At 43.4% G+C, this 26,437-nt stretch overlaps 1 protein-coding gene across 1 annotated transcript in view; it reads left to right on the forward strand.

The window, feature by feature from the left end:
- The first annotated feature begins 207 nt into the window (after nt 1-207).
- The window catches only part of mettl24 (methyltransferase like 24), a 41,904-nt gene continuing 15,674 nt past the window's right edge, over nt 208-26,437 (forward strand). The window contains exons 1-2 of the mRNA XM_080047702.1: nt 208-747; nt 19,804-19,902. Coding sequence (XP_079903828.1) covers nt 424-747; nt 19,804-19,902 — 423 coding nt within the window. The 5' untranslated portion in view covers nt 208-423. The remainder of the gene's footprint in view (nt 748-19,803; nt 19,903-26,437) is intronic.

The following is a 26,437-nucleotide window of genomic DNA, read 5'->3' on the forward strand; positions in this document are numbered from 1 at the left end:
TGCGTGCGTGCGTGCCTGCGTGCCTGCGTGCGTGCGTGTCTCTTGTGCTTGACAGAAACAAAAAAGGAAGGCATATTAAAGGGGCGTGTGTGTTTGGGGGGAAAGGAGGTCTTGAGAGTGTGAGGGAGGGAGTTGCCAAAGTTTTCAAAGGGCAGCACACATTGTACTTTGAATCGGTTTGCAGAGCCTCGTGACACACACACACTCACACACACTTCACACATACATAGGTGTGTGTGTGTATTAGTTCATTGAGTTGCATTAACTCACTGCTCTTGACCTAATGGTGGACTTTGGAACCTGAGGGGATTTACCCTTCACACTTGCAGAAAAGAGAAAAAGAAGACAGGAGAAGGACAACTTTTTAAAGTGGCGGACAATGGGATAAAAACAGCAAAAAAGGACTAACCTCCAAAATAGTGGATGGACATGGGAAGAGAGAGGCTGCTCACACGGGGGCTGCTGCTGCGTTTAGGTGTCCTGCTCACTGCTGTGTGTGTGTGCGTTCATGTTTACCTAGAGGCGGGTTGGAGGGGAACACCTGCACCACTGGCATTAGGACATCCCACTCTGTCTAGTCAGAACTGGGGCCAACAGAGCAGAGGCAAGCGGGTGTCTGCAGAGGTAAAGCAGAGGGACAGGAGCATCAAGAGGAGAATCTCCTACGTGAGAACACCAAAGAAGGACAGCCAGGCAGACAGAGAGGACCCCTCACTAACAGCAGTACCACCCCACCCACACAGAAAGGTATGTTAAATGTCCATTCAAATGCTAAGCTCTTGATTGCCACAATTAAGATTCTTGTGAGGCGTAAATCTGATCCTAAATCAGTGTAGTGTGGGGAGACAGAGTGGCTCAGTTAGGAACTTTCCGGCAGCAGAATCAATGCGTGTCAAATAAGCGCCTCAACGTTGAAAAGAAATTGGGTTTGTCCAGCAGTTCAAAGATGCATTTATTTTTTAAATAGATGTGCACAATTTAAAACAGGTAGAGCTTTCATACAAACACACACACACACACACGCACACACACACACACACACACTAACACACACACACAATCCTCCTCTTGCTGTGTTGCATTAGTTGCAAATCTGTTAAAGAGTCAACCTATAGGGACAAAGAGCCATTCAGACACAATGATTAATGGAGCAAACACAGCTATTCACACACACAAACACACACACGCACGCAGACACAAACACACACACACACACACACACCCTCAGACACGCACTCCAAGGCCTTGACCCCTGACCTGTGAAGGGTGTGTTGGAGCACCGGCTTAACAAAGATTGCACTTCCAACTTTCTGCGTCCCTTTGATTCTTTTCAGCCATTTGCCCCGTCAGCCTCTATTCTGTCATTTGATCTTTCCATCCACCCATCTATCTCCCTTTCATTCCCTTCCTCTACCATTCCCCCCTTCCTCACCAACCTACCACTATCAATACACACAAATAAACACAATACACACACACGCAAGCACACACACACACACACACACACACACACACACACACACACACACACACACACACACACCCACCTTCCTCTCTGCTAAATTTCTTCCCCGTGTCACTTAAGGGGGGTGGGGGGGGGGGGGGGGGAAGAAATGCTTGTTTGCACTTTAAATCTTTAATGGGATAAAAACCAACGAGAGACCGAGGAGCAACCGAGCTCAGTTTAAAATGGCATGAAAAGGGCTGTGACGCCACACCGAGAGATGGGCACCCACGCGCCATCAATATTACATACCTCCGTATGCTCACACTCTCATAACTTGGAATTTTGTCACATCAAGATGCCCTGGAGGAGCCCTGATGAAATGTCTGTGTCTTATGCTCCTGCTGCCCATTTAAATCTCACTTTCTTTAACACCTCTTCTCTCTGTTTCTTGCTGTAGGCTCTCTCTTGCTTTTTTTTACCGTCCGTGTCCCTTGTCTGTCTCAATTTAAAACTCCAGTCTCGCCTCCCACCTCTAACCCACATTTCTCTTGGTTTTGCTCTGATCCTTATACTTTTCTCTCTTTCTCTCCCTCTCTCTCTCTATATATATATATTTGTTTTTCTCTCTCTCTCCCTCTCCCTCCCTCTCTCTCTCTCTCTCTCTCTCTCTCCCTCCCTCTCTCTCTCTCTCTCTCTGTCCCTCTCTCTCTCTCTCTTTCCATTCTTCTTGGCACACATTCATGCAACAGAGATGGAATAATGGGTTGTAGAGCAGGACAATTGTCGCTCGGTGAGAAAAGATGACAAGGACATTTCCAGTGACCATGGTGAATAGCAATGGAGGTACTTAAGAGAACAAAATCTTTACAAGGTGAAAAAAATATCTGTATATCCAATAGCCTGCGCAGGCAGAATCTGGGAAATCTGAGCTTCTAAAGCTAGTTTTTGTTGCAGCTTTTTACAATGCCCCTTGCAATTCCAGCCACTCAGAATATATGTAAAATATCAATGGCCCTTAGTTGGTATTCAGTACTGCTCTTACTGTTCAGTAACTGTTAGTCGCACCTCACTATAATCTACTGTATGAGCTGCAGTAAATCCAATGAATAAATGAAAATGTTGCCACTGTGTAGAGAACCCATGAGTCATCTCATATAGTCTTTTACATTTGTTTTAATTGTGAGCATAACCAGCGAGGTAATGATAGTGGGGGGAAATGTATCTGTGCTCATAGACAATTAGCGCCCAAAATGAAAAACTCCACTTTTAATAGATGAAATCTTGTTCCAAAAAAAAACAACTAAAAAGGCATTTTTTGCATAATTATCTGAAGTTGAAAACGGGTCAAATTTGACCCTGACACAATAGAAGGGTTAAGCTGCATGTGTGTATGGAGGTTTTATTGTGTCTCAGTCCTAATTCAGACGCAACCAAAACTCCAGGTGACTCCATCACATCAGTTAAGTATTTGTATTTCCAATGACCTAAGGCATACAGCATACCAACCACTTCAAGTTCATACAGTTTCCCGCCCAAACAAACAGAAAATAGCAACGGCTGCTCTGCTACATTTGCTGAAGTTTGAAATGCCAAGAGTTGAAAATAGTTCAGATTTTTTAGATTTTTTAGATTTGAGTCTTTGTAAGAGCAAAATGAAGAGACACGTCATACAGAAAGTCAATAAGCTTTTTTCAAAAACTGATTTAAGAAGATGTAGGGTAGATAGGCGACAGGGCAGACTGACACATTCTTTCCACCTTAATAGTGTGTGTGTGTGTGTGTGTGTGTGTGTGTGTGTGTGTGTGTGTGTGTGTGTGTGTGTGTGTGTGTGTGAGAAAGAGAGAAAGAAAGAAAGAAAGAGAGAAAAAGACAGAAGAGAGAGGGAAACAGCCCAAAGGCTCTGTCTTTAGTAATAACCAATCTAAAGGAAATCTAATCTCTTAGAATCTCTTAGTCATATCATCTCCATGATGATATGACTGCTAGAGTGACCATGGGAGGAAAAGAGTCCGCTCCTTTCCCTGTTCGTACAGGCGTCAAGCAGGGCTGTGTGCTGGCACCTGTGCTCTTTAACATATTCCTTCTCTGTGTTACTCAGCTTCTCCATAAGGAGATTGAGAATAGCAGTGGTGTGCATGTAGACTTCAGACTGGATGGAAACCTTTTTAATATCAGGAGATTCCAAGCTACCACCAAACTGCTTGATGAAAGGTTCCTTGAACTGCAATATGCAGATGATTGCGCTTTTATTTGCTAACTCTCCAGAAGAGCTCCAGTCTGTCCTTAATGCTGCAGCCAGAGCATACAGCAGGATGGGTTTAACCATCACCACCACCAAAACAGAGGTTATTTGTCAATGGAGTGCCAGCCCCCCTTCCACTGTGCCTGTCTTTACTGTTGCTGATGAACAGCTATCAGTGGTACCGTCATTTAAATACCTGGGGAGTATGCTCTCCGATGACTGCAGTATTGATGAAGAGGTCCAGAACCGCATCAGGCAAGCGTCTGCTGCCTTTGGTAGACTGCGACACCGGGTCTTTCAAAACAAGGACTTAAACCTCCACACCAAGGTGTCTGTGTACCATGCTGTCTGTATCAGCACTCTGCTGTACGGCTGTGGGGCCTGGGTCACTTACAGCCGCCACCTCAGGTCCCTGGAGAACTTTCACATGCGCTGTCTGCAGCGTATTCTTGGCATCACTTGGCGTGATCATATTCCTCATTCTGAAATCTTCGCGAAGACCAACTGTAGAAGTATTGAGGCTCTGGTCACCCAGCACCAGCTGAGATGGCTTGGACATGTGGTGAGAATGCCCCAGGACCGACTGCCCCGCAGAGTGTTGTACGGCCAGTTAAGTCATGGCCAACGCTCGGCTGGGGGGCAGAAGAAGCGCTACAAGGACCAGATGAAGACCACATTGAAGAAATGTAACATCAGCCCTGAGGACCTGGAAGTTACTGCTGCTGACCGCACCACATGGCGGCAGGTGTGTAAGGAGGGGACCCTAGGGCTGGAGGAGGACAGGACAGCCAGGAGACAGCAGAAGAGGGACAGGAGGAAAACTCCTGTGGAGCCCACAGTGTCTACTGACACATTTACATGTCCTACTTGTCAGAGGTTATGTAGGTCTAGGATTGGGTTGTATAGCCACATTAAATCTCATAGATAGATGTGGAAAAATGGGGATGGGTAGTATTACCATTGTCACTACCTGGAGCTTACTAGTACGGAGCCTGGGTCTGTTGAAGGTGGCTATGCTATTTTTAGGCTGTGTTAGCCATGTGATAGGATCTGTAGAATCGGCATTGACACTACCTGGAGCTTGTTTGTACAGAGCCTGGGTCTATTGAAGGTGCGTTGCTGTTTTTTAGGCTGTGATAGCCTTGTAGTAGGATAGGATAGGTAGAATCGGCATTGACACTACCTGGAGCTTGTTTGTACAGAGCCTGGGTCTGTTGAAGGTGGCTGTGCTGTGTGGGCTGTGGTAGCCATGTGATAGGATAGGGAAAGTAAAGTAAGTAAGTATGTTTTTGTTTATTTAAAATGTTTTTTACGAAAAGGTTAAAAGTGGACGTCATCATCGAAATCGATGGACAACCAAGAGAGTGTGTGTGAGAAAGAGAGAAAGAAAGAAAGAGAGAAAAAGACAGAAGAGAGAGGGAAACAGCCCAAAGGCTCTGTTTTTAGTAATAACTAGGGATGGGGCCGATCCGATCCAGTATCGGTATCGGGACCGATATGGCCGAAATCTGCGTATCGGATATCGGACTGACAGCTCCGATATTAAAATCCGATATTTTTTTTTTTTTTTTTTTTATAATTTTTTTTTTTTTTTTTTTTTTTTTTTTTACTATGTAAGAGCGAACATGCGCCGACGTTCGGTGGAGGGAGAGAGGACATCACTTTATAATTTGACATACAGTACATATCAGTTTGTTAGCCAGTGAGCTAACCTAAGCTAATCCAAGTCAAGGAAGTGGAGAGGCTTGTGACAAATTCTACTATGTAAAATACAGCCAGAGAGAGAAAGACTGTTTAGACAAACAGACCACCACATATTCTAGTGGGGCAGAAGTGATCATTGAGAAGGATTTCTGCCTTTAAGATAAACCTATATGCATTTGTGTATATTTATTGCTCTTTTAAATTAGAATTGCTTAAGCCTTCCTAGCCTAATACATAACATCACCACCAACGAAAAAATGTATAACAATTATGATATCGTATCGGTCAGTATCGGTATCGGCCGATATCCAAACCCCAGGTATCGGAATCGGATCGGAACTAAAAAAAGTGGATCGTCCCATCCCTAGTAATAACCAATCTAAAGGAAATCTAATCTCTTAGCTGTCAGAAGCAGCCACATAAATACACTCACAAAATTCATCGTTAAATCATTTAACTCTTGGGCAGCATTTTCTTCTTTCCCCTGCAGGGTAATGCAAGGGAGTGAGGGATGAGATGGTCAATTTTTAGACGGACATGAAATGTGTGGGGCCAAAAACATCAGCATCAGGGGAGGAAAAAGAGGGAAGGAGAGATATGGAATGAGAGAAAAAGAGCAAACACAGCATCCACTGATGACTCAGCATTCTGAAATAAAGACAGCTCTGCCCGCGGCACAGTGGCGCACACCCCCACACACAAACACATACACACACACACACACACACACACACACACACACACACACACACACACACACACACACACATACACACACACACACACACACACACACACACACACACACACACACACACACACACACACACACACACACACACACACAAATGCACAATACATCCGCACTTCAACACTTCTTTTTATCTCTCCAGCCGGAACCCACGGCAAGCTATGAAAAAAAAAGTATATGCCAGAGGCTCAAAAAGACACTATAATGATACCATATGCAAATTTTGACATAACTACGCTTTTTCCACATTCACCTGTTGCCATTGGCGAGAGAGAAGAACTTCTGCAAATACCCTGGTAGATGAGAGGGACAAGTGCCGCATAATGCATATTCTGAAAAATTTCCACAAATCCATAGCCAGGGTTAAATACCTTATGACAAATAGCCTGAAAGCCATGTTAGCAGCCGTGCATCGTCTTAAAGCTCCCATATTATACACTTTTCGGTTCTATTATACACCATATTATATGGTCTTAGTGGTCCCTAATACGTTTTTCTTTAATTGTTTGCTGAAAAAAACTTTCAGATAATTTATTGTACTATGCTGATGTTCAGCTAATCTCACAATGGCCTATTTTTTAAAAAAGAGTTGCAGGTCCCCTCGTAAATATACAATCTTTGAGCTCCCCCCGCCCCCTGTCCGGAAGCGAAGCCAGATACGCCTCGCCCTCTGTCTGTCAGGGCCGTGGACCAAGAAATAGGGGTGTGGGCTGCACAGTGGAAGCTTCTGGCTTTACGGTTTGTGAGGTCAGAAAAGGGGATAATTCTGACTGGAGTGTTTTTGGGGGGAGGGGTGGGGGTTTCAGAAAAGGGGAGAGTGAGAAAAGGAGAGATTGTTATTTTTTTTGATATTTTGGCAGTCTCTAGGCACACCGTGGACGCATGGATATGTTGGAACACATTTAAAAAGTGCATTTAGCATAATATGGGACCTTTAAATGTTTGCCCCAAATGTCATGGCCCTCCATTCAAAATGTATTAGGACTGACCAACCAACTGACCCACCTTCCCGTCTCTATCACGTACTGCAAGTCCACATTTCACAACACTTAACTTACATCACTCTACTCTGTACAACTAGCCTACTGCATGCCTTTCTCAGGAGAGGCTTGAATCCCTTCATCCAATTATCTTTTCCGGCTTAGGGTGTTTTTCCCTATCCCCAGGGTCTGGGTAACAAGAGATGCAGAGATTGTAACGTCCACTGAGACAAACTTGATTGATATTTTTGGGCTACGTAAATAAATGTGACTTGAGTAATAGACCGTTAGCCCTTGATTCTAGTGTTGTTTAAACGTTTGCAACTTCCCGCTTCCCATCTCAATCCATACAAGTAGCTGAGACGTGTAGCTTTTATATTAAGTTTTTGAGACATTAAGTAACTTAACCCTCCAATTTGGGGCAAAAAAAACATGTTGTTGCCCTTTTATCCAATTGTATTAAGCAAGGCTAAAACACTTTCAGTACAAACTGCATGCTGCCATTCAAAGAGTTAGTAACGCAACAACAGGAAGCGTCCTGACCTAGCAATGAACTAGCAACAAGTGTACACTCCTCCTCACACAGTCAAACCACTTCAAAGTTTGCAGTGAAAAAACAGACAGTCCTGGAAGAGGAAATCAGTGCTCAGAGCAACCATTGAGACAGGGCTATTCTCAAAGTAGACACAGCATGTTCCCATAAGCTTCCTGTAAAAAAATAATAAAAAATAATACAATATTTCAGCCTGCTTTCGCTCCGGGGTGCCACACTTGAAAGTATTTTGTTTATCTCTAACTTTTCTGAAAGACAGTGATTTAGGCCATTCCTCCCATCGCCCTCCCATTGAAGGAAACCAAACACAAACATCTCCAAATGAATACAAACAATGAATTATTAATGCTAAACTGCTTCATATATACAGTATATAGTCCTATAGATAGCTCCCTCACAGTGCATCCATCTTATCCATCCTCCCTCTGTCTGTTCATCCCTTTCTTTTAAAGTGGCGGTATCTGTTTGTGTGTGTGTGCAAGCCTTTTCTACAGCAACCCTTGTTCCCTGGATTTCTCTCCCAGATAGGCCAGCTGTCACTCACATGTCGCACACACTCAGTCTCAAAGCACCACAGCATCCCTGGCACTTTTTAGAGCGTTATGTAACATGAAAGACAAAGACCCAAAATGAATGATCATACAGCGACGTCAACATGATAGAAAAGGTATTCTGTGTAACCCCATGCAACAGCTTATCTTTCTTTTATTATTATTATCTTGTTTTAACGTATGCAGTATACAGTGGGAGATAGCAACTATTAATAGAAACATTTTTATTAAATAATGTTGGCAGCCATGACAGGACTGTCAGGAATACAAAGTAGATGTGTCTATTTGTTCACGGCAACCATAGACAAACAAAAAGGGAAAGGAAGCCAGCGGAGTGGGGGATTGAATAAACGCTATCTTTATGGCTTTCTGAGTTGACACTAATTGACTCTGTTTGGATAAAACAGAATGCTTTTGATTACGTTAATTGAAAACCACCACATAGGAACAGCCTGAGTTCAATTCAAATGATCTCCTTTAATCAGACGGAGCACGACTCCATTTATCCGCTAGGCAATTATCAATTAAGTTTCTTTTAAGTAAGCATCAGTGTGATTACTGATTACAACAGCCGAGCGTTGATTAAGTCAGCGGTGGGATTAAAACAAGAACATTTAGAACAGAAAAGGGGGCCACTTTGTGCTGTCTGCACCAACCACCACACCACCAGACACTTTCTGGCACGGTCGGAATTTCTAATGCAGCAACCCAGTGACCTCGGCCTTGTCTTGGAAAGCTGAAAGGCCCTAGGCTTAATGGAGGGAGAGAGAGAGACAGAGAGAGACAGAGAGAGAGACTGTTTCATAAAGAATGAAAGGGGGTTGACTACTGTAATCCCAAAGGTGTGACTGGGGGTCAGTACTCAGACTGCTTTAAGCTACAGCGGGGGCAACTCATGGGAATCAGAGGAGTCACAAGAAATCAACGGCTGGGAAGCTGACATGTCACCTGAGTCACACCGCACTTCACCCAAAATTCTGCCTTAGTGCCGTATACCCCTACCACCTTGTGTTATTCTACACATTTTAATGGACCAACTTTACAAAAGCAATCCACAAGGCAGCACAATGCATGCCCTTTTGAATTGACATTTGTCTTAAGTCATTTCCCCCTAAATGTAAAAATAAACACGGAGTACTTTAAATATAAGTGAAATGTCAATATAGACGAGAAGTTCACAGCTGCCAGTTTTAAACATTCCTCCAAAGTTAAAATGAATTTGGGGAAATGACCTTTCTTGCTAGAAGATGGATTACCTCCAGCATGCACCACTAACCCTTTAGCCTAACCCTTTAATCAGTCTCCAGCAGAGGGTCATACTAACCATAGGAAGCTTGCCTGCCTCTTGAAGAGATACAGGCCTAATCCTTTGCACTCCTCCCTGGACTAAATTCCAATAACTGCACCTAACCAAAATGTTGTGCCCCTGGTACCCTTGATTCTACTTCATTTTGTACTCTGTGCCCATTCATTGTAACCCATCAGCCAACAGGGGCCTTCTGTCAGATCTTTTTTACCTGATCAAGACACAATTGTTTCTCAGAGTTTGTACTGTTTAAGGGTCAGACTCTCTATGCAGGTGAGAGCTTCTCCCAGCATTTTGAAATATCTTGTTAATTCAGAAAAGCAGAGCAGAATTAAATTTTTTTGTTTGTTTGTTGTCCAGAACATTTCTCAGAATTTCAGAGATAGTGTTCTTTGCAATCTAATTCAGAAAGAAACAGACTGTCTCTATGTGGTCTTATGGCTCCAGCATCACAGAATGGTATTGATTTTCTCATGTGACTCAGGAAAGTGAATAAGCTTATTGTCCAAACGTCCTATGAACGCTTTGAGGGTTTATACAATTGCCATGCAGAGTGAAAAAAGGGCAATCGTGACAATCTTTTTGGTGTTATTTTAGGCAAAAAGAGAAAAAAACAAGCTCACACCTTGGGATCACATGCACCTTGAAAGCAGTTCATGTATAGAGAGGTGTAGTAGCCCCAGGCAGTTTAAATCAGAGCGGAGAAGAACAAAAAAGGTTTTTGACATATAAGCCCTTTGAGTTTACTACATTTTTGGATCATTTTACCACACTTGTCATCGCTTCACTCCTAACGTAAAAAACCACCCAGGAGAAGTAAACAGCTCTACACAGCCACACAGCTTTGCTTACTCAATGTGAGATTAGTGAAGTCCAATGAAAAAATTAAAAAAAACAGGCCGGTCTGGAATCTTTGCCAAGTTATGGGGGGTGGGGGGGTTGGCACAATGAATGCTCTCACATTAATCATTCAACCCCCTCTATGCAAAGTCTACCATTCAATTACCAAGACTCTGAGGTTTCACACACTTTCTTTAAAGACCAGCAACAGCTGAAAGTGTGTCTGGAACTGAGGTGATTTCAATACTTTTGTTGTGTACATTATGGATCAAAAAATCAAACTTGTTTTTGTCAAAACGTTGGCTACGAAACTTGGCTGACAGAAAAAGGTTGGGACCAGAAAGCTTCAAGAAGTAGATCCACACACACATCCCCCTGCCTCAAACTAGATGATCAAAACCATATGCCGCAGCTTGGAAAAAACAGCAGCCGCTCAATGCGCTTAGAGTCACACTGACCCAATAGACAGTGGGTCTGCTGTGTGAGCTAACCGCTATCGGACAAAGACTCCCACTGGAGGGGGGAGGTGGGGGGGAGTCAAGTGTCAAACTGTCAAGTCCAGAGCCTCTCCATCGCACAATACTTCCCCTCAGACATGTACGCCTTGTCGGCAACATTCCACCAAGTTCCTCGCTTTCCCTCCCCATGCTGATATGAATGGGTGCATTGACCCGGTGTTTGAAATGGGACGCCCCCCCCCCCCCTCTCCTCCCATCTTCGCCACTTATACCTATACCACACTGCCCCATCCATGTAGACATGCCCTCACACACAGACCATGAACAGCTATACTTCTTCTGACAAATGGCACTTTGTGAGTCGCCCAAGTTTTGTTTCTGCAAGCGGAAACCCATTTGAATAGCATTCGACTTCTTGCACCATGATCGCTAACATGTGTCTGGTTACAAAGACAACAGACGCCACTTACCCGCAAAAGCAACAGAGACGGGACAGACAGTTTAAAGAGCCTGTTGTTGCTTTAAGCATGGTGTTGGGAAAGAATAGTATGGTCTTCTTCCGCTCTCCACCCTATATCTGCAGCATTTATGTGATAGCTGATACTGTGCGATAATGAGAATGTTGGGACAAATGCGGAGGAAGGCACACAAATTGGAGAGATACAATTAGAACCCCGAAAACACAAGCTATACAGGGTTGGTGGGGACAGCACTGCTCAGTAATAGTGTCGGCAGCCAGTCGTCTCATATCACTAAACAATCATGGACAACAATTACACTATGTGATGGGACTCGAAAAATACACGTCCCCTCACAATCTTTTTCAATTTCTTTCCATTTTCGTACTCGATAATCTAATCATTTTATGTGTAGGAGACAATCAGACAAATTGCCAAATCGAAAGGCAAAATGATGAGCTGAGAGAGTGAGAATTTCCGCCTGCCTTCTCCCATCACACAAGTGAATGTCATATGGGGCTCGGCACGCTCCCTCCTCTATACTCTCCCCCAGACTAAAGTCATAAAAAAACACAGATCTCATATCTGGGATGTTGTCCAAGAAGACGGCCATCCACTTGTATACACAGACAGACACACTCACACACAGGCTGGTTTTTAAGTGCAAGGCGGCTAACAATAGTTCCCCCCCATCTGTCTCTTGAGATGAAGGCCAAGATGGGGCCCAATACAAATAGGAGTTTTGATCAAATCAGACAACAACGTGTTATTCGGCTAAGTCCATCACATTTTATTCAAGTGGCAATCTTCTCCCACACAAGCTTTTCCACCCGTGTTGTATCAGATAGGAGCATGTGTTCATGTCTGTGTGCATTTGTCAACGCATGTACGAGTGAAGCTATACCATGATGATAGGAGTGGAAGGGGACTGTGTTTCCAAGGCAACAGCCTGCTCCACTAAGGATTTAAGATGATGGCATATGTGCCCTGACACGTCAAAGGACTCCAATGTGTAATGCATGCTTGTATAAGTTCTGTTTGTACAAGAGGGGAGTTGAGGGGGGGGGGGGGGGGGGGGGGAGAACGATTATGTTTTCTCTGATAAAAGCAGCTGTTAGTTTTGCTGTCAAGTTCAATGGACGCTTCACATTTACTGATGGAAATCAAACCGAGTCACACAAAGCCACCTTGCCTTTTTTAAAACAGCTGCATACACAGTGTTGGGTATGTTTTATAAGGCAGTTAACAACTGTAATTCCCCCGCTGTGGCTTTGTATACGATCATGTGTACAGCAGAACTTCACTGCTATGTGTGTTGCGGTACTGTCAGATAGCCTACAGCATGTACTTGTTATACCTTGTTCTAAATGGCAACTGCTATCCTTACAGCCTTGCTATGGAATGGTTTTCCATCACACCCCCACAGCTGTCTTTGTTTTTCTATTAGCATTCAAGTTAAAGACAGTGTTGGAAAGGGACAGCAATCACAACAGCATGAGAGCGTCACCTACTTTGCATTCGTCGCTCAAATGTGTTTGTCCCGAGAGGTTTGTCCTTGCTACTTTAAAAAATAATACCCTGTCCCTTATTTTTAGGTTTTCAATCAACTCATGAAATGTAACTTATAGTCCTCTGTCCAGGCAATGAAATCCGAGGCAGCAGAGAGCGTGGTTGGAGTGGTCCAGCATAACATATTGAGGATGTTAGTATAGCGATAAAAGTGGTAAATGCAATTTTGCACCGACAAGATGGTTAAGCACTGCTCGCCGGTCGGCTTTGATTTAAGATACGTGGACACAGAATGAGGCGGCCATGTTGTAGGCCGAGGCACAATTTGCCGAGCGAGGCCGGGCGCACGCCGACCTTCCATCAGCTTTGATTTAGAGCACTCGGGCAGATATAGTGCGACGGCCAAGTAGTCTGCAGAATGAAGAATAAGAGAGTGCGTGTGTGTGTGTGTGTGTGTGTGTGTGTGTGTGTGTGTGTGTGTGTGTGTGTGTGTGTGTGTGTGTGCTGTATTGTAACACAGTGTATGGAGCAAGAATGCAGAGCCTCAATGTCGGATAATATGCAGAGAACGATTCAACTCTATACACTAAACATCACTAAGATTGCTTCAGTCAGTTTCCATTTATCTCTCCTTCTCGTCAAGGATAACTGCCGTATTTCCGATACACACACACACACACACACACACACACACACACACACACACACACACACACAATTGCATACCAGATGGGTTTTTGTTAGACTTCTCCTTCAAAGGAAAAACAGTACAGAAAGAACAATCTCTTCCTCCATCTGCACTTTAACCTCTAATTTATCTCTTTCTCTTCCTCACACACACACACACACACACACACACACACACACACACACACACACACACACACACACACACACACACACACACACACACACACACACACACACACAGTTGTCTTCCTCAGCATCACTCTGCCTTTGATACTGAGGCTAAATTCCTCTGTGATTACTGCCTTCATTAAAAAAAGATCAACGTAATCCCCCGTGCTTTAATTCTGTTATAGTCTCTCTGTCTCTCAGTGCAGTGAGCTGGGATTGGAAGGCCAGCCAGAGTAATAGATAAGACACTGTGAGAGGGGACAGCTGGGTCTGTGTCCAACTGCCACTCTCCCACATAGAGTGATAGAGCTTAGCCAATTCTTTGCGATTATCCTGTTGTATCACTACGTATCAATTATTTTAGATTTACACTTTTGCAATGCTCTCATTATAATAACTTTCTGTTAGGTCACCCAACTGCTATAATAGTGTGCAGTCAAGATACACTAGTGAAAGCTTTCAAAATAGCGTTCCAAATACCCGCTCTGTAGCTGGGATGTCACATTAACATTACATGTGATAACATCTGACTGACGTGCTTTTCATGTTCAACCTTTGAATACAGCATCTTTAAAGGATAAATACGCTGTATTTTCATTATCTTTGATAGATCCCATGAAAAATCGAATCCACCCTGGAATTGATAATGCTAACAAGTATTGTGTCCCAAAGACAGAGAGGCTCATTCCAAAGAGCTCCATTGTTTTTCAAAAAACTTGTTTAAAAACTCATCAGTTAGCCACATTGTTGTAAAATGGGCCCTGTAGTTTACTTTGAATGCAATCTGCTGCCTTTATTACTCAAGGGAGAACCAATTGTGTATCATTCTGCAGCTGAACATACTTTCAAACATGCTTCCTTTCTCCATGGTTTGCTAGAAACTAGCCCAGCGGTTTGAGGAGATTACTGTAAAGTCTCTTTTACTGTAAAGAAATGCAGATATACATTTGTGGCCCATTTTTTTCAGATGTATACATTTGAGCAAATGGCCTTGGGGCTTATTGCCATAACATCTTTTAGTTTCAGAAACATCCAGCAGGAATTGCTTTTGTCTTGTCTCAAACATAACGATAGCATTCTTTTTTAAGTCAGTCGAGCTATTCGCGTTGTTAGACATTTTATACATTGCACCGAAGTTGTGAGTATCACAGACAAAACGCAGCATCTTTCTCTACTCTGATGTGGTCTCTACCACTACTAGAAATCAGATGGAAGCGAATGTGAACCAGCCAGCCCTGGTCTGCCCACATGTCTATTGCATGTATTCTTGCCTCTCTTTTGGCTCAGAGGTTAACTGCTGAGCCTTTACCCAAAGCTGTCAGAAAAAATGTAGTCTGTCAGAGAGAGCATGTCCTCACCTCAAGACACTGCATAGTGGTAAAAGATAAAAATTGAATTGAAAGCTTCGACCTCTTGAACTGCACAGCTTGGTTGTATTATTCTCAAGAGCCTGGACTCGGCCGAGAGAAATTGACAAAAAATAGACAGCGGATCCGACATTCAGCAAGCCTGGCACTTTACCAGCAGACATGGCTGACTTGACCATACTCCCTCTGTTGCCTTGTGCTTTTCTTAATGGGCAGACCAGGGCTCACCTGTGACAGTTGCTGCACCGCTGACTTCTTGTTTTCCTGAGTGAGCACTGATTGGACCGTGTCCTCTCAGATGCTCGTTACGTATTGACTTTGCTTATTCTCTGTCTTAATCCATACAAAGCTCTTTCTCTGCCGTCACGTTAAGGTAGCTTACATTTCGTCCAACCATCTTGTGTGTTTGTCCATCCACCCCCACCCTCACCCCCTCCCTCTACCTAACACCTCTCCCTTCCTCTCACCCCTGCCTTCCTCCTAACAGACAGTTCTCTCTATATCCCTCCATCTCCCTTGTTCATCCATCCATCCTCTTCTCCCCTAGGGACTTTTCATGCTTGGCCTGGCTGCTCACACCTCTCTCCACACCAGGCACAGATCCAACGACACACCATGGCTCCACAGGCTTCCATAACAGAGTGATCCTAATAGAAGGGCAAGGATGTTTTACAAAAAGATCCTTTTTTAATGTATATGCATAACAATGGTGCCTAATAGAATACAAATCAGTTCAAGTTTAGGCCCTGGGCGAAAAGGAGTTAAATTATCTTTGTCTCCAAGTTAATTCAGTCAGTCGTCTCCTTTTACATTGTTCAAAAAGCTTTCCAGTGATCACAAACTGACACTTGAATGCATCTCACCAATGCTGACCCCTTCTAATGACACTTCTCAGATCGTCACCTTTGAACCAAAAAAACTAGCACAACTGTCATAAACAACACTTAAAGCGACCCCTTCTGCCTAATCTTTTATCCAGGCTTCATCTGAATCCACCGATACTTCCATTTGACCTTACAAGTTTTCCACACTTGTACTGTCAGCCCTTCTATTTTAACCCTCACATGAACTTTTTGTCTTCTTCGCTCTGCAGCTATTTCAAATGTTAGGAATGCAAGTTTGTGTCAGCGTGCCAACAAATTCCAGTTAAAGCATTTGAACTGACTCTAATTTCTTTCACTTCAATCCGTCCTTCAGGCTCAATTTGCAGCATAAACATACTGACACTTACTGTTAAACTCCTTCCACAGCTTGAAGGTGAAACTTTCAGTCTTGGACTTCACACAGTCTTCAAGATGAAAAGCCCCAACAAGCCCACAGGAGTGTTTAGTGATGTTTATCTTTTGACCTGCTCCCCTTGACTACCAGTGTTTGAGCTAAGCTAACCTGGATGACAGACCTTTGCCCATTTCTATATCAAAAATTGCACGCACACAGTTTCAGGAACGTTTTTTTTGTCACTTTCAGGCAAAAAGATGAAAATAATTTTTTGTGAACTATTCCTTTAAATGTACATGCTGAGGATGTGGTTGTATGTAATGTCCTGGGATCAAGGCCTTAACAGCTGAGGCTTGGACAGTCCAGTGTGACATCGCGCTGTGCAGTTTGCTATTAACACTGCTCACCTCATGCTGTCCCTGGAGGGATAATGACTAGTCGTTGCTTGACTGAACACGGGGGCTTTACACTAATCTCATCGCCACTCGGTGATGATTCAGCAGTTAGCAAGAGCTCATAGGCGTGTTGATTGTGTGTGCACAGACACACATACACACACAGACACACACACACACACACACACACCCACCCACCCACACACACACACACACACACACACACCCACCCCCACACACACACACACACCCACCCCCCACACACACACACACACACACACACACACACACACACACACACACACACACACACAATCTCTATTTTTGATCAAAAAAAAAATAGTGTTGATGGATAAAGATTGGATTTTTTTTTCACACAGTAGCTTCCCAGGAGGAGGGGAAATAATTGCAGCCCGCGGGGTGAAAACACACTCAGATTGAAAACCTGAGTTGTACAGATCAGTCTGACAACTCCGAGGGCAATGTTGCTTCAGTAAAGTCTTTATGGCCCCTCTCCTCCCATGACAAAATCCATGCCAATATATTTTCATTCCTAGTAGCCCATATACGGTGAGTGTGTGAGTGTGTGTGTGTGTGTGTGTGTGTGCGTGCGTGCGTGCGTGCGTGTGTGTGTGTGTGTGTGTGCGTGCTTGCGTGCATGTGTGTGTGTATGTGCGCATTCAACACTCCCTCCGTCCTTTCCTTCTTCGGATTTTATTTTTTTCATTTTGGGAGCTAGCAGTGGGTCCATTGTCCCAGATATATCTGCCCCTCTGATCAGTAGTCCTGTCTCAACCTGTACCAGCCAGGCTGATGTATGGGGGGCACTGATAGCTGCAGCTTTGCGAGACTCGCTGAGGAGATAAAAAGGCCCTGTTGCTCTGGGAGCATTCACAGGCCCGCGGGATGCATAGAGGTAAATGTTATTTGCCCGGGTAAGCGTGTAAATAACAGTCTGATATGTGCAGTCTCTCTTTTTGACTGTGTGGAACTCTCCTAGCCTCGCGCAACTGCACTTTGGGGGAAATGTTGATTGGAATTGGCATATGCAGGAGAGCTTTCTGCTTTGAGATCTCAATCAATGCTTTTTTAATTAAACTGCATCTCCCTGTAGTGTACAGAGGCTTAGCCAGGGGTGAAAAAAATCAGAAGAAAGACATCAAAGATAATCACTGTTTTCATCGTGACATAAGTACAGAATCTGTAGCACATTGTTATGATGAAAAAATCGTATACATCTACATTTTATTTTATTGATTGGCTATGTAGTTGGTCAGTTTAATGATGTTTTTTTATGGAAGCTGTAGTGTTTTGTCCAAAGGTAAAATAGTTTTCAGGGGTTAAATGCCAGCATCACTGTCCAAACTCACATCACTATATAAGTGATTTGTCCAAGGCAAGAGACCGATCATTATTTTGGTGTGTGTGTGTGTGTGTGTGTGTGTGTGTGTGTGTGTGTGTGTGTGTGTGTGTGTGTGTGTGTGTGTGTGTGTGTGTGTGTGTGTGTGTGTTTGCGTGTGTGTGTGTGTTTGTGCTGTTTATATGAGAGGCAAACTGCAGAATACAGTGGCTATATAGACAAATACCCACACATGTGCACATCATCCATCACCCTATTTCTCCTGCAGAGTAATAACGTTAATCATGTATTATGGGCTCAATCATTTTAAACTAAACAACAAAAAAATGTAGAGGAAAAAGAGAGGAAAAACAACGAAGAGACAGAGAAAGAGAAATAGCACAGATAATGTAAGAGCCAAGGGAGGAGAGAGGGAGAGAGAGAGAGAGAGAGAGAGAGGATACAGAGGTAAACAGAGAGATTATATGATCATGGAGAGCAGGGAGGCGGGGTTGAGGCATGGCAAACAGTCAGATGTTTTGACATGCAGCAAATCGATTAAAAAGGCAGAATGCCATAAACAATGAACAGCGTGGCGTGGACCCAGCTCTGCAGCCATATTGAAAGGGACAGCTGATTCTGTTTGTTGGCAGGTCCAGGATCAGCATTCCTGCAGCAGGAGGAAGAGGAGGAGGTGACACACATGTGGCTCAACCTTTGAGTGTGATGTGCACGTGTTCGTTTGTGCACATGTATATGTTAGCATATGTGCAATGAACAAGAGAAGCTCCAGTTGTATAAGCAAATTTCACTTAAAACTGCCAGTTAAGAGAGAGAGAGAGAAAGAGAAAGAGAGAGAGAGAGAGAGAGAGAGAGAGAGAAAGAGAAAGAGAAAGAGAAAGAGAGAGAGAGAGAGAGAGAGAGAAAGAGAAAGAGAAAGAGAGAGAGAGAGAGAGAGAGAGAGAGAGAGAGAAAGGGGCACAGAATAATGAGAGTGAATTCGAACGCAAGGTTATTTTTCCTAAACAGACCTGATGTCACCATAGTACCCTTTTACAGGTTGTGCCCACAGCTTTCGAACAAACCCAAACATGATCTTGTTGGCTAAGCCCCCCCCCCCCCCCTCCCAACCCCCCCAAAAAAATATCGGTGCATAGCCATGAAAATCTGAAAGTGAACTGTAGAGCCCATATAAGACACTGAGGATGGCTAGAGCGTCATGATCTGTATACCTCTCTGCTGCTGCTCACTCTCTCCATCTTAACCGCCTCTCTCTCCCATCATAAACAGACACATTCCTGTAGAAGTGCAGCAGGCCTGGTTGTACAGCACATCAGCTCTGCCAGATTTTTAGGAATGCGATTACACTGCAAAACTCAGCCGCTATACAGCCAACTAATGGTGAGGTCTCAGAGGCCTTATTTCCTCCACTGTAAAGAAAACAGCTGGACTTGTGTACAGCGGAATGGTTTATCTGTATCTTGAGGCACAGTGAGTATGAATAAACAGCAGCCCACATTTTTACTAAAATTACATTGGAGAATTAACTTTAGCAGTGTATTTGTCACTTACACACAGGTGGAGGGAGGTGAGAGTCCTCCACTGAGCACATTGTGTCCTAGTTCCATTTCCACCAGTAGCTGTTCACATGTGGGTTATTACACCTGAAAGAATGAAGCTCCCTTTGCTGTTGTCCTTGTACTGGATTTTTTTCTTTTGAGTGGCCTACTTTGATGTTAGTTAATCGTCAAATGTGATCTTGTGTGTGTGTGTGTGTGTGTGTGTGTGTGTGTGTGTGTGTGTGTGTGTGTGTGTCCTCCACCACAGACTCCTCGGTGGCACATAGAGTTGGAGCCGTGGGCCAGTGACAGTCATTCTCTGGAGGATGAAGCTAAAAGGTTCCTCAGCTACATCACAACACCACAAGTGAGTAATCAGTGTTTCAGTTGTAAGGTATTAAAAACAAGTTCCTGTTGTGTGAGACTAGGTGTATTTATTTGTATTACATGTATTTGTAAAGGACCATGAACAATATGTAAAGGTGCAACGAGGAACTTTTGAATATTTCTGAAACAGTCTAATTTTTCCTCTGATAATCATAAATGACATGTAACAGCAAACGAGACAGAAGGTGCGAAGAATGCTATATGTATAGTTTTTCTTTATGCCTTTGTCATGGGTACGCTCACCCAGGTACACCAGCTGGCGTAGTAAAAACACTACCGCTTTTGTCCAATGGGGGTGCAAGAATGAACACAAAGTTCCTCGGAGCACCTTTAAAATAAATGTGGCGATTTGCAATAAGTTCTCTACTGTACTACATTTTTTTTATCCTCTATTTAAATGGTAAGAATAACCTCAATTATAAAAGTTATATAAATGGAATAGTAACACTCACAGAGGACAATTTTCTGTATTGAGCAAATGAGAGCCAAAATGTTAAAAAAAAGGCTTACAAGAAGCTAGTGAAATTTGATTGGCCTGAGCTACATAGGGGAGAACGGGGTAAGTAGGCACACTTTTTACTCTAGTGAGAATTGCTCATCACCAAAACATCTGTCAATAGCCATTCCTACATTAAATTGAAGCTTAAGGTGTTGGCTAGAAATGTGTGTCTCTCTTTTTTTCCAACTTATTGTAATGAAGAAGTAATTTACCATCAAAGACACTCTGACACATTGTGACAACCAACCCCATCAAGGGGTCGGTTGTCACACACTATGGGGTTGTTTGTCACAATGTTATCTTAATGGGAAAAATCTTAAAAAGAAGGCAAAGAGGCAGAACCAAATTTGAATGTTTAATTGCATTGTCAAGTTGACAAATAGGCCTACATAACGTTCTGTAGCCTTGGCAGCTGGTCTAGTTTGGGATGCACTGGGTTGTTTTGATTTTGTTGCCCTTTTTTCTTTTGCTTGCTAGCTGCCTTTTCCTGCTCTATTCTTTCCTTCTCTGGGGTGTCAGTGAGGATACAGCTTGACAATTTCTTTCGTTATTGGGTTCCTTTTCTGGCTGCAGCCTTGAGATAACATGTGACAACCAACCCCCCAAAAAATTTGACGACCAACCCCAACTTGAATTTCTTGCTAGCATCAAGGCCAACAACCATCTGACAACTAATTAGCTTGCTAACCACAATCTAAACTATAGTTTACCCTTCACACTTTCTGAGGGTAACAAGTGTTTTGTTATAAACCCATTGTGTAAAAGCCTAGAAGAAAAATACTGAGAAGCAAAATATTTTGAATTTGACATGAAAAACACAAAACATCCTCTCACCTGAAATGCAGCTGTCTTCCTCCAAGGAAGTCTATGTATGTGACCTCTGATCCCAATTCTGGACCTTTTTTATATCAACATTTCAGAGCTAGCGCGCTCTGGTGGCGAGATATAACGAATGTGACATCCAACCCATGTGACAAATTACCCCGTTCTCCCCTACTTTACGTACAGACATAGTGGTATCAACCTTCTCATCTAAAGCTTTTCCCCAAAATGTTGAATCTGTTTAACAGAGAATGCTGACTGCCCCAATACAGTACAGCAAGTGATTTACAGTACAAAGTGATGTGGAAGATTTTCAGAGCAGATATGAGGATGCGTCAGATAGTGTTATGTGTTAAGTGTGAAATGTGAAAGGGAAAAAACCGTGATTGTTGGTTTCCTGGCACAATGTACTGCTGATTTCTGCAGTGGCGGTTCTACATTGTATTACACCCCGGGCGAGACCCCCTCCGAGCGGCCTTTTCTTTTTCTTCTCAATTGGGCACCTGATGGCTTTGACCTTTTCCTGTCCATCTCTGTATTTATTTGGCACTCAACAATGGACAGATTTCCCATCCCCCAACACTGTCACTCACGACCAGAAGTCAAGACTAAACCAATCGTTTTGTGTGTTAGTATTACCTATTTTTATTAGCCATTTCACACAATCAGATAAACAAAAACGGGCAAGAATTCTAGGCCTGTATTTATAATATTATGAATGAAATGTGTGTTATATAAAAGTATTGCTCTATACAGTGGATCCCCCCCCCCCCCCCTGTATGTTACCCAGAGGTGAACTTTCCCCGGGCCGCGCGCCCCACCCCTTTATTTTTAAGTGCTCGGCCGCCCCCCATGCATCATGATAAAAAGTTGCCCCAGGTGGCTGCCCGCTTAACCTGTGCCCAAAACCGCTACTGAAGAAGAGAATGTGTAAATACCTACAGGGTATGAAGGTATCTGTACTCCATTCTTGGCCTATACAAGTCCCTGGTAGCTCAGTGGTTTACCTTGGCTCCACTATTCATTTTGTTTTTGGTTTGATTTGATTTTCTGTATTTAATGATGGCTATTCTTGATGGTTTCCTAAAAGCTATGTTCTACTTCTGTTTTAAAGGAGAAGTAAGTCATTTTGGCTAACTTCCTGTCAGTGACTGCAGTTAGCAGCCCCCTCCCTCGTCCCTATGTCACCACCACATGAACACACAGCCGTCTTTGTCAGATAGTGCCGCGATGGAAGGCAGCGAGTCATCGTTCACGGGCACAGAGACCCCGCCTCTTTATAGCGCTCTGTCTCCTGATTGGATAAAAATGTGCGGGATACTCAAAATTTTATATGACAATTAGGGGAGAACGGGGTAATTTGTCACATGGGTTGGATGTCACATTCGTTATATCTCGCCACCAGAGCGCGCTAGCTCTGAAATGTTGATATAAAAAAGGTCCAGAATTGGGATCAGAGGTCACATACATAGACTTCCTTGGAGGAAGACAGCTGCATTTCAGGTGAGAGGATGTTTTGTGTTTTTCATGTCAAATTCAAAATATTTTGCTTCTCAGTATTTTTCTTCTAGGCTTTTACACAATGGGTTTATAACAAAACACTTGTTACCCTCAGAAAGTGTGAAGGGTAAACTATAGTTTAGATTGTGGTAGTTGTCAGATGGTTGTTGGCCTTGATGCTAGCAAGAAATTCAAGTTGGGGTTGGTCGTCAAATTTTTTGGGGGGTTGGTTGTCACATGTTATCTCAAGGCTGCAGCCAGAAAAGGAACCCAATAACGAAAGAAATTGTCAAGCTGTATCCTCACTGACACCCCAGAGAAGGAAAGAATAGAGCAGGAAAAGGCAGCTAGCAAGCAAAAGAAAAAAGGGCAACAAAATCAAAACAACCCAGTGCATCCCAAACTAGACCAGCTGCCAAGGCTACAGAACGTTATGTAGGCCTATTTGTCAACTTGACAATGCAATTAAACATTCAAATTTGGTTCTGCCTCTTTGCCTTCTTTTTAAGATTTTTCCCATTAAGATAACATTGTGACAAACAACCCCATAGTGTGTGACAACCGACCCCTTGATGGGGTTGGTTGTCACAATGTGTCAGAGTGTCTTTGATGGTAAATTACTTCTTCATTACAATAAGTTGGAAAAAAAGAGAGACACACATTTCTAGCCAACACCTTAAGCTTCAATTTAATGTAGGAATGGCTATTGACAGATGTTTTGGTGATGAGCAATTCTCACTAGAGTAAAAAGTGTTTCTACTTACCCCGTTCTCCCCTACTGCAAAGCTGAATGACTGGGAGACCGGTGTTATGAACTGTACATACTGTTTAAGTGGTTGCTGTATGAATATAGAGATATTTAACACCTATATTAACAAAAAAATATTACTTACTTCTCCTTTAACTAAACCAACACACATTTAGTGTTAAGACTGTAGTGTTAAACCAAGGTAATTGGAGCAGTAAATAGTTGCCAAAAGGCCAGTAAGTGCATTATTTTTGACAGGTCTTTGTGATATAGAGCCCATAACTTGCTGGCCACACTTACACCTCTTTTACATTCAGTTCAAGCGGAGAGCGTTTTATCTTACAGGACAGCACACACACATAATTCATTACTCTATCGATTAACATACAGATGGAGCCTCCCAGTCCATCTTTTCACACTTAATCAATAAGACCTTGCGGTTTGTTTGCTGGGTTATGTCGGTCTTTAAATTACTACTAATCGATTAGGTAAGATGTTCAGCATCATAATATAAGATTTACTGGGAGGTTGGAGAGAAGCATGGAATTCTGCTATAGCCGTGTCCCTATTGTGAAGGTTATGCTAAGACACGCTTTCATTTTCACTGTCCAAAAACAAGGACTTCTTTATTTATTTATTTATTTTGATTACATGTGCTGCAATTCTATTGTTGTGAAATTGGCTCCAGGATAAATCAGCAACTTATCTTTTTTTTCCCCTCACACAATATAGGCCTAGCAGTGAGAACACAGAGCACCGCACTCCAAATGACTTAGCACTCATTCCATATCTTTCACAAAGCAGACATTCAGCTCATAATTGTATGTGTGTGTGTGTGTGTGTGTGTGTGTGTGTGTGTGTGTGTGTGCGTGCGTGCGTGTGGTGTGTGTTTCTGTGTATACACGACGTGTGTGTGCAGCAACTTGTGTCTGTTTCTGCGGGTAAAAGGAAGAAACAACGAAAAGAACAGAGAAAGGGAAATCTTATGAGTGTGCAAGTGCATGGTTTGTGTGTGTGTGTGTGTGTGTGTGTGTGTGTGTGTGTGTGTGTGTGTTTGTGTGAAGCTATTGAAGGGAACAGTTTGTCATACACAGTGACAAGCGGGGGTGGCGAGAGTTGGAGCAGCAACAGCATCCGAAGGCTGTAATGCTGAATGACAGTGCCTGGTGGAGCTGTTACTCAGAGAGATGGCCTGTGACACATCTGTCCGATCAATAGCAGTCAGTGGTACAAGCACAGAGGCGTGTTTCTATACATTTAATTTTTTTTTACTGTTGTATAATATCTTCTGATTAACCCTACGATCATAAGTACTCTATTATAATGTATGCTCAATGAAAAAACATTGTTCAGGTCCATTATAACATCTCTGTGTGTGTGCAGTCTAACTGTGTTGGGCAGTAAGCGGTTTCAACGCCGCTGATGGCCCTGCAGATGTGAAGTGGCAAAATAATCATGAGTGATTTTTCATTTCATTGCACACTGTGTGCTGTGCTGAATGCTTCCAGCTGGAACACATTAACAATGCCTGGCACGACAGAGCGTGGATTTCAAAACCAATTCGAATAGATGGCGCCTTTGCCACCCACGTTGTAATACAATGTGTGTGCTTTTTGCAATAAAGATACAATGGGTGACTTATACTCCTACCTTTTTACAGGGTACACTTGCACTTGACTCAAATGGTCCTATCCTTCCTATAGGCCTGTCAGTGAAAGGTCTGATTAGAAGGAGAGGGTTGAGCAAAAGCTGTTTGATTGTGGTGGAGAGGTGTGGGAGTTGTTGACCCTGGCACTGTGCTGTAAAGGACAATTACTCCTTGCATGGGTCTCCCAAGGCAATCACTGTTGGTTCCAGGGATAGGGGCCAGAACAAGAGCAATTCACTTAATTGATAATTAAACCAAGAAGGAGCTGCAGCACCTCACCTGTAATCTACTGGAGCAAGGCCATTTTGGGGGAGCTCACCTCATCCTATGGGGCTACATTACATAGAGTTGCCACATGCTGGACCCACCACTACCTGCAGGTTTAATAAGCATTGGGTCTGTGTTTATTGTCAGCCCGTCAGTGGGCAAAGGCAGAGACATGCTGACATCCCCTGGCATCGCAGATTAGTTTAAGGGCCAGGGCGGCTGGGGCAAAGGGGGTAAAGCGCTTGTCCACTGGGTTGCAGGGTCAGTGGTTCGATCCCCCGTCTGCCCACCACATGTCGAAGTGTCTCTGGGCAAAGAGACACTGAACCCTAACTAACCATATATTGTTAGGCTCACCTCTACACATAGTAGGTCTGGAACCATATCACAGACAGGTAAGGGGGGATACTAACAGGCCCCCCCTGGCTGATCGCAGCTGTGTAAGAGTCCCCAGAGAACAAGAGAGGGTCACCTCTATGCGATGTATGTCATGGAAAGGAGACTATTATTCTGCTGTGGGAGTTCAACATGGGCAACGATGGAGAAACACAGAGGAGGGCTGGTTGGGAACAATGACCTGCCTGATCTGAACCTGACAGGTGCTTTGTTTTTGGACTTCTGCTAGTCATGTATAGGTCATGACAAACATCTTGTAAGGAGCTCAAGCATTCAGAGGGAGTTTGGAGAAGAGTTATTGCTCCTTAGCCTCCAATGGAGCCTTATTCAGTGGTTTGGCCCCCTGATTAATAAATGCCTTCTGGACACCATTTGGAGGTTTTCCGCGCCCGGGCAACTGCTATGAGAACCAGGTTATACCCACAACATGCTGGAGAGGTGAATGTTTTGCTGGGGAAGAGGGACGTATGGATAACTTCACTTAGCCTAATGCCAGCACAACTGCCAGCCAGGATAGATGGATGGATGGATGGATTTACCGATGGATTGATGAATGGATGGATGGGGTTCTTTTGAAGCGGTAAAACTTCATACATGTTAATCTGGAGTTGGAAACATGTACAGTATGATGTTGA

The sequence above is a fragment of the Ammodytes marinus genome (genome assembly GCF_949987685.1).
Source record: "Ammodytes marinus genome assembly, chromosome: 19".
In the NCBI taxonomy this organism is placed as follows: Eukaryota; Metazoa; Chordata; class Actinopteri; order Uranoscopiformes; family Ammodytidae; genus Ammodytes; species Ammodytes marinus.